General features: G+C 33.7%; 1 protein-coding gene across 1 annotated transcript; it reads left to right on the forward strand.

Moving 5' to 3' along the window:
* Nucleotides 1-1532: 1532 nt before the first annotated feature.
* Nucleotides 1533-8816, forward strand: LOC147072025 (glycosaminoglycan xylosylkinase homolog). The gene is made up of 6 exons (XM_085946403.1): nucleotides 1533-2096; nucleotides 2242-2379; nucleotides 3521-3749; nucleotides 3881-4079; nucleotides 7691-7891; nucleotides 8564-8816. Exons 1-6 carry the CDS (start codon nucleotides 1830-1832, stop codon nucleotides 8769-8771), a joined length of 1242 nt encoding a protein of 413 aa, XP_085802529.1. The 5' UTR covers nucleotides 1533-1829; the 3' UTR covers nucleotides 8772-8816.
* Nucleotides 8817-9897: the final 1081 nt, after the last annotated feature.

Here is a 9897-nt window from a genome sequence, read left to right on the forward strand (position 1 = left end):
TTTGATGATGCCAAAAGGCGATAGTCGGATCGCAAAAAATGACTCTTTTTCGAAAAACTTGTCTGGTTGTTCCCGCAGTTTCTTGTATAAGTTATAAAATTCTTCTGTTAAATTAGTGCTTTCCATATTGATTTCATTGGCCCCATATTTTGCTGCAAAGTTTTGTCATTTCAAATAGGAGTTTTCCAGTAAAAGCTTTTCTGTGTTTATGGTTTCCTATCCCTGATTTGACGCTGAACACGACTGGACGCGCGCGGGCTCAGTGTTGCCAACCGTACTATAATTATAGTATTTGCGAAGTGATGTAAAGTAGGTATACGTTTTATAACGTTGCACTTTTCACTACACTGATACGCCTCTTTGCCTTATTACGTCGCATAAAATTATATCAAATATATATAAAAATTATATATTCACTTGTATTAATATAATATGTAGTACTAAATAAATATATATTATGTAAAAATAATATCTTTAAATTTCAATAATTCTTAACGCACATATAATATTGTATACTTATTTTACTTATAGTTATAAAGGTAGGTACATAAAAAAATGTTTTTTTTTGTCTATAATTATTCAATATTCTTTCTCATTTATCTCTTTATCTAATTTCTCTGTATTTAAATTTTAATATGATTAACTATAATTATTATAATTTATATGGAAACTTTGCTTGTTGCAATATCTTTTTCTAGTCTATTTTATACATATTTGTAGTCTATGTAACTGTTTGTTTTCCTTAATAAAAAAATATAAACATAATAAAAATAAAATATATTAAGTAGGTACATCATTTCCACCCTAGAGCCGGGGTGCAAAGTTATGAAGCGTACATTCTACACCTACATTCACACCATATGAACCGAAAAGTCTTTTTTAAACTTTAACTTACATATTATCCAATATATAATCAAATTATAAAATCGACCAAGGGTACTTGATGGAATTTGAATTTAAATTCATAAATATAAATTTACCAAATAAACAGGAATTAACTGTATCAGATGACAGTGTATATTCACCATTGGTGGTGTTTGAAGATGCCAAAAGGCGATAGTCGGATCGCAAAAAATTACTCAAAAAGAATAGATAAAAACTTAGATCAATTAGAATATACCTAATCAAATATTTTCTCATGTTACTCTTTTTCGAAAAACTTGTCTGGTTGTTCCCGCAGTTTCTTGTAAGTATAAGTTATAAAATTCTTCTGCTAAATTAGTGCTTTCCATATTGATTTCATTGGCCCCATATTTTGGTGCAAAGTTTTGCCATTTCAAATAGGAGTTTTCCAGTAAAAACTTTTCTGTGTTTATGGTTTCCTATCCCTGATTTGACGCTGAACACGACTGGACGCGCGCGGGCTACTACGGACACTCTACCCGTGCCCGTCCCCGCGCCAATTCCGCGTCGAAGACGCCCCATGACTACGGCCAAGCGCTTAGAAATTGGACGGTGCGCCACTTTGTATTTTTTGGTGTTGGGTGTTGTACATGAAAAGTGGGGAGTTTATTATCTTCTGGCGATACTGGCAATCCCAATTCTAAATTCCTATGTTTTTGACGTTTGGTTCTGGTTGCTCATTTATTTTTGACATATCTATGGCTGCCAGAATGTTGCCGTCGATCAAGGCGGTTTATTTTGAGGACCAAGGTTTATCGTAGCATTCATATTCTTAGTGAGATAACAATTATTACGATAAGACCGTTTTGTTAATTAATGCGTCGGATGGAGGTGAATCTGAGAGATATTGTAATACCGAGCGTATTGTTGATTGTTTTGGTTGTTGACATTTCAGACGTCTGTCAAAGTTACATGCCGCACAATAGATGACAAGAAAACAGAAATGGCATGTTTTGTTAATATCCTGTTTATTGATCGCCGTTGTGTTTACAGTTAACGTATATTTTCTTCACATTATTAGTCATGAACCTGAAAATTCGAAAAAAACTACGACCCATAGGCCCCACATTCCAGCAAGGGACAAACATAATGATGTAAACTCACACTTCTATCCAGTGTTTATTAACCTAAAGAAGCAATTTATTCCAAATGATGCAAACAACGTATCACATTTATGGAATGTTGCGAAAAAAGTAAGTGACATATTATTATTAAATTTAGTAACTAACTACTATAGTAAAGTCCTTAAATGACTCGCTGAGTTTCAACACGGCTGGCTCAGGTATCCGTCATGTAATTAATAGGTACTAACTGCACAATGATTTTATTATATTTCAGTGGCCATTAGAAGATGCTATATACTCAACAAGTGATAAATTAATTGGTAGCCTTGTCAAAGCTCTTCGCACATCAAAAATTATTCATGCCGAAAACTCGCAAAAAGGAACACAACTAAAATTATTGTTAACTCTAGAGGTAAATACAAAATGCATTATTTTTATTGATATTGAATTATTGCATCCTGTAAGACAGGGTTTCCCAAACTATGTTCCGCGGAACACCAGTGTTCTGCGACCATTTGGAAAGGTTTTATACACTGCAATACATTTAAAGATCTTCGTAGAAGTAAAATAAATAAAACTAAAATAATTAAAGAATCTACTTCATATTGAAAGGCGAGTGATGATCAATCTCCACTGATGTTTATGACGTCAAGTATCTAGATAGGTCATGGCTCCCACAAGGGGAGGGGGGGCAGACAGGTCAGGCGTGAGAGATCGACCAGCCAAGTGAGATAAACACACATCACAAACATGCAATAATAGAAAAAAAATGTCGCCTGTGGTGCTGTTTCACTTCAAGCATACTAATATTTGATAATATATGGTTTTGCCATACTTACAATTTTTGATTACTGTCGATATTTGACATGTCCATAATTGTGTACATCAACATAAAAGTGGGTGTATTAAAAATACAAAAAAACGCTAAAAATACCCTTAATTTTACCTCTAACACCATTTGGAATATGCAACTGTAAATAGTCACATTGCCTTTAACCTTAGCGATAAGTAGGGGGCCCGCCAAAGATCCTAGCCTGGGGGCCCACTTCGGGATGTGGGGGCTATGATCAGGTACAGACGGAGGACCATCTTTTCTCACACCGTGCGCATGAAAAAGATGGGGTATATTGTTTTTAACTGACCGGCTGACAAGTCTTGTCAGTTTAACGATAGTTGCCAAAATCGGCAGAACCGTTAGCTGCGCTAATAAATAACCTACAAAATAAACTAAGTGTTCCGCTAAAATTTCCGGGCTTGCGTGTTGCAAAGTGTTCCATTGCAGAAAAAGTTTGGGAAACCCTGCTGTAAGACATGGTCTCAATATGCACCACCTAAGGAAAGGACATGGACGAATAAAGAGAATGCTAATTTAATTTGTACATACAACCTTTCAGAATCACAATTCAAATAGCACTATCCTAAATACTGCAGATTGAAATGAAGTTAGAGACTGTACAATTTAAATTCACCAGTATCTTTCTAATGACTTACTAATTATGTTTACGTACTTGATTTTGAAAGTATGTCAATGTATATTAATTTTTTTTTATTAGGGTAACCAAAATGTGTTCTTCAAACCCCAATGGTACAGCCGAGATCATATTATAAAAGGATCGGTATATTCTGGAAAAGACAGGCATAATGCCGAAATAGTTGCATTTTATCTATCAGCATTGCTGGACATCAGATGGGTGCCGGTCGTTGTGTCTCGACTAGTCAACTTTAAAAGAGACATATGGAATGTTGCCAGTTCTCAACTCAAACAAACAATGCTCGAAAAAGGTACAATCCCAGATGTTCACATGTATTTGGTTTTGATGTGATAACATTATCTTTTGTACTATTTATGGAGATCAATAAATCACTCACCATTTTATATTAATTTGCATAATGTCAACATTTTTTGTTTTCAGAAAACGGTACAATGTGTCTGTATGGGAAGTGTTTCTATTGCCGGAAAAATGAAACGGTGTGCGGTGACGCAAATGGAAATCTGGAAGGAGCGCTTATCCTTTTGGTGGAGCACCCTTTCACTAAATATCGTTCCCCTTGGCAAAGGACATACAATGCACAAAAACAAGCGAATTGGGAAACAAATCCCAACTATTGCAGGTGTCTATTTTGTTTAGTAATTAACTTATAATACGCCTTCTTGTTGAACCAAAAAATGTTTTACCAAAGATGTTAAAAAAAAACCGTCCTCTACTAGATGTATCCCAAATATACAAAAGTGAAGCTGAAAAAAAGACTCCTAGGACTACTAATTAAATTAGCTGCAATTCATTTTGCATTGTTGATTCATTTGTAGCAAACTTCACTATTTTTGCCCACATAGAAACTTCAAACATTTCAATCAAATTTTAGATTCCATAAATTATTATTATTTCTATATTCATGAAGTTGTTGAATCTGATTAGTTTTGACTTTATATGGCATGATGTGACGATATGCAGTGGGTATAAGTGAAAATGCCATGTTTTCTATATAGAATTCATTTATTAGGCAAATTCACGGATTCAGCAGATATTGTGAACATATTGCCAAGATAATTATATGAACAATCACACATAATATATCAAATGGGTATGTCGTTCATATAGAATAGTCAAAACAAAGATGAGTCACCATGACTAGAGTTGGGTTTCGGGAATTTCCCGACGGGAATTCTTGAGAAATTTTCGAGATTTCCCATCCCGAATCACGAGAATTGAAATTTTTAACATTTCAGGAAATCCTGGATCTCGATAATCTTTTCTCGGGATTCGGGATTTCTTTATTATCAAATATTAATTGAAAAACGATTTTCTATATGAAAAAAGTGGACATAATATAACACAAATCGTTCAAAGACTGATCGGGGCATTTAACACAATTAAGCCAACGTCGACTCAAAATGAGCGCAATATCACGGAATTGTGTGTCTCAAAGCGTAGGTACGCGATTGTCAGACGTAGCGATTGACAGTCTGTGTTTTTTGAAATCCTTTTTTAATAAGTAATGTTTTGAATTATTTTTGTTTTCCTACTTCTATTTTGTTATATTTTTTTGGAATTTGTCTGTTTTTACACTGATTTTAGGATTTTTACAGGTTTTTTTTTAAATCTCCTGATATCTCGAGAATTCTTTTCTGGAAATCCCGAATCTCGAGATTGAGATTTTCCCGGGAAGTATCCAACTCTAACCATGACTTGGATTTTTATTGGATCCAATCCAAATTACAGTAGAACCTTGATATAACAGACAAAATATCCGGTCTAATGTGAAAATTGTTAAAAACATCTGATTGTATTATGATTGAACGTAGCACTGACGTTTGCAACGCTGGCCGCTAATTCACACAGCTGCACAGCAGTTTAATTTATTTACTCAAAGTGAATGGTTGCATTTACTACTTCATTCAATAAGTTTATACCTAATGGTTAGACGATATGAAGGCGACCCTGAGTATCAATCACACCTTGACTGAGAAACCAGATTATGTTATGTTATGATCTTGGAAAATGAGGATGGAAGTGAAGATAGCGAGGAAGAAGAAACAACACGCCCAAAGTTATCAGTGATTAGATCGCATCTCGATGATCTAATAACATTTATTGACTATCCATCAGATAACAAAATTCAACTATATTAAACGCTTTTTTGTAATTTTAGAGAGTTGATTATAAAAAAAACATCATACTTTAAAAGTGCAAACTTTTTTTTCAAAGAAGGTTTACCGAAAACAAGCACGTCAACATTGAAAATTAACGTCACTCCACAACAGATGTGTCTGGATATATCATCCGAAGACGAATAAACAGGATTTTGTTTGTGTTTTTATATAACGGACTTTCGGCTTTAACGGACACCCCCTCACCCGCATTAGTCCGTTATATCGAGGTTCTACTGTATTAAATAATGATAATATTTGTCAATGAGTTTATATAATTTATTACTATTATAGTTGCTTTTCTCATCTTACAGGGAGGCATTAAAGATTTAAAAAATTGTAATGAAAGATATCAGTTTTTCATCAAACCCTAATATTATGACCAAAGACCACAGATATATTACATTGCTGCCGTTCTGGCAAAAGTTATCAGCAGAATGACAGCTTAGATTTAAAATGTCAATGATTTTGAACACCCGCGATGGCCAAATGCTAAAATGTCCACTCGGTAAGGCTATGGTCTCGGGTTCGAATCGCGGGAAAATTCACACTTTTTTTCAATGTGTGTTAGAACCCGGAGAAAGGACATAATAGATTGAGCAAGTGGCTAATATCCATTTCTCGTAAAAAAAAAAAAACAATCTGTTAGGAAACCTCTTCTTGAGGCGGCCATGATCCGCACCGTCAATGATTTTAAAAAAAGGAAATGAAAATGACAAAATCTTATTCTTTCATAATTGACATTGAAAAACTATCCATGTATTTAATTAAGCAATTGCAAAAAATCAGGGAAAACTACCAAAGTTTAAATTAAATTACATTAAATTTGCACCATGTCAAAAAGCAAATCATCATTATTTCTTTTATAAGCATAATACATAATATCGTCGTCCTACTATGCAAACCTTCTATGTCTGTTTTATGTAAATGTTCAGTAGAGTGTTAAAACGTATTATTTATTATATTTCTTTTATAAATAAAAAAGTTTTAAATTTATGATACTCTTTGATACCAAATACAACCCCTCGCGAAAAGACGTCGCCAATCCCATATCAGGAACCTTACATAAAACAACGCCTACCGTCCCGTAAAATGACCAGCCCTGCAAATGTTCGCAACCTCTGTAAATACTAAATAATATTATAACAAAAATAACATCTCGCAAACCATCTTGTAAGGGGCGAAATTCGAAGACCGACGGCCACAAATGAAATTACCCGAACCCAAGAGTATTTATTGCCCTTCGTTAAATATTACCGTTAGATTTCTAAAAAGTTGAAACGTCTACCCCTCTTCCCGCACCTTACGAGGGGGTAGACATGTTGAAAATAATAGAGTAATAAATAAGTCGCCTAGTAAAAAGTAAACTCCACCCGTCTCGATATTATAAAAGTGTACCTCCGTAGTGTTCTCGTGTTAAAAATTAATCGAACGAAAGTTAGTCTACCTTAATAAAAGTGAATACCTACCGTGAAATCAACCCCTAAAATAACGTCAGTGTCGTGCCTAATCTAAGATCACTTTAAATGAAACCAATGTAATAAAACCAATGCTTGTCCATACGTAATTGCAATAAAACATAGTTCTGCGCGGAATTATAAAATAAACTTCTGTGTTATACTAATTGTGCCCGTTATAATGTCCCTCACTCCCCAAATATCAAAAATGCCCGAATGAAGGACACCACAACACACACCTGAGTTCTAAAAGGTAGTATCTTATATAAAAAAAGAGTGAACTTTAAATAATATCGTAGAAAAAACTTTTTTATTTATAAAAGAAATGTACCATTAAATAATACGTTTTAACTCTCTCCTGAACATTTACATAAAACAGACATAGAAGGTTTGTATAGTAAGCCGACGATATAGGCCTCCGCAGGGTGAAGAAAAAAGACACGAAAATTTTGTAGACACTACTAGAACACATAACCCACTTTGGAGGTGGACACTCTGCCACTACCACACCGCGGGCAGTGAGCTCTATGTGACTGCTAATTGGCACGTATAGCAGATATTGTAAATTGTGACAGGCAGGGCATGTATTATGAATAACTTTTTGGTTTCTTTTGCAGTTTGTTAAAAAAGACATTACCGCAGCTAAGATTGTTAGATCTTATTGATGCAGCAATATTTGACTTTCTACTTCAAAATGGCGACCGCCACCATTATGAAACGCTAAATGACAGAATTGTTTTATTAGACAATGGGAAAGGCCTCGGAAATCCTCACAAAGACTTTCGAGACATATTGGCGCCATTATATCAATGTTGCATGTAATTATATTTTAAGTTTCCACCTACATATACAGTGTGTACAATATTCTTAGCATATTATTCCCGAAAACATAACTTTCTCTAATAAAAGAGAAATTATTATATAAATCACTCAGGTACAATAATAATGTATGATTTTTATTTCGATAATTAATATTTTTCACTGTACTTGGTGGAAAGATGCTATATTATAAAAAAAACAAACACTTAACACAACTAATGAATATTATCAATTGGTAAACAACATTTTTACAACACTATTTATAATTTCTGTTGACTCTTACAACTCAGGACCTTACGACTGATTACTTTCCTTGCTGCAATTAAAATATAACACTTATTGCAACAATTACAGCAAACTTATTGTAATTGTTACAATAAGTGCTAATACTTTGATACAAACCTACCCTAAGTTTGATAATATTTATCACTTTATCGGTCGATAAGAATAGAATAGACCCAGGAATCACTATCAAATGTTTTAATACTCCTAGTTCTTATGACTTATTATATTCCAAACCCTCAGATGGTACACCGACCAGAAGAGTAACTAAATCTTTCAGTACTCACCATTTAAAGTGGTCGATCCATTATTGGGATCTTTGACGAATTATAAATTGTTAGAATAAACTTAAATGAAAACACTGATTTTATGCTTTTCTTTATATACAGGCTAAGACGAACTACATGGGATCGGCTGCAACTCTTGTCTGGAGGATCTTTGTCTGAAGGACTTGAAACACTGTTGAGCCATGAGTCTGCCGCCCCCCTCCTCACCCACCTTCATTTACAAGCCATCGATCGACGGCTCCTCGCAGTTTATTCTACCGTGGAATCTTGCTTGGAAATGTTTGGCAAAGTAATCTTAAAGAATCAATAAAATAGAGAACATTATTATATTTTTATAACGATATTTATAATATAATATACATATTATATTAGAAATGAAAGATGAAGTTTTATTTTATGTAATATTGTAACTGTGAGCCAACTGCCCTAACTTAGTCACCAGTGGTGTACACTAGTGTGAAAACTGGTCGATTTTGAAGACTAAGTATACTTATTACCAATATAAAAAAATACTTAGTATCGAAACTTGTTCCAAAATACTTACTAGTATTTGGAATCTATATAGAGCGTTTGGCGTGCGTATGCGACATAAGTCTCATACTCAACTGGTACTAAAACCAACTCCATATTAGTATTTGAAATATCGGCTTCAATAGAACCGCTAAAAATACACTGAGCTCTGCTTTTCAAAATGTCCCATTTATTATAAAATTTTAAACACATTTTAAATTTATGAGTTGTTTTTCTGTTGGGTTATAATATGATTTGTTAACAATAATGAATAACAGTGATTTATTTATTATTTTAAAAGCCTGTGCATCATCTCACCACTGCTGTGACACAAAATTTATGACCTTATTCGAATGCAATAGACTAATAAATTAAAATATACCTATTTTCAAGTGCTATCCCGCTCGCTCGTATTTAATGTCAATAGTGTTGAAAGTCAACTGCAGTGTACCAAAGTGACTCGCGATATCATCACAAGTTTTTTGGAACAAGTTTATTGGGCCACTAAAATTTTCAGAAGCAAACAAAAACTTTTTTTTTAACTAAACACAAAAAAAAATAAGTTAAAAGGTATCAATTTTCAATTTTTTGAGACGGTTTTTGTTTGCCCCTGAAAATTTTAATTAATTGACTTCCGCGGTGTTGTTTCTTAAGCGACGATATACTGAGTATGGGTAGAGCCCTACCGGCATAAGAAGACCGACGAGATGAAGCGGGGGGAAAAGAAAGAAAAATATTGCCAGGTTCAATATATATTTTGCCTCGTAATTAATTCGTAATAATTAATCTTTGCTTCTAATAATAATAGTTTAATAGAAGTCCATCTGTGTAATAATTAAATTATAATACATGGAATTATAACAAAATCATGTGTGTAGGTTATAGAACATATAATGCATTATTAATTATTGATGAATGAACTCCTT

Source organism: Rhyacophila brunnea, unplaced genomic scaffold (genome assembly GCF_057557595.1).
Source record: "Rhyacophila brunnea isolate RB1 unplaced genomic scaffold, BYU_Rbru_1.0 scaffold_2, whole genome shotgun sequence".
NCBI classification, from domain to species: domain Eukaryota; kingdom Metazoa; phylum Arthropoda; class Insecta; order Trichoptera; family Rhyacophilidae; genus Rhyacophila; species Rhyacophila brunnea.

What these genes read in the sequence shown, in the direction of transcription:
- LOC147072025 (XM_085946403.1), top strand. Translation starts at nt 1,830, where the DNA reads ATGACAAGAAAACAGAAATGGCATGTTTTGTTAATATCCTGTTTATTG. An exon ending in TATGGAATGTTGCGAAAAAA is followed by an intron (nt 2,097 to 2,241) that starts GTAAGTGACATA and finishes ATTATATTTCAG; the next exon opens with TGGCCATTAGAAGATGCTAT. An exon ending in ACAAACAATGCTCGAAAAAG is followed by an intron (nt 3,750 to 3,880) that starts GTACAATCCCAG and finishes TTTTGTTTTCAG; the next exon opens with AAAACGGTACAATGTGTCTG.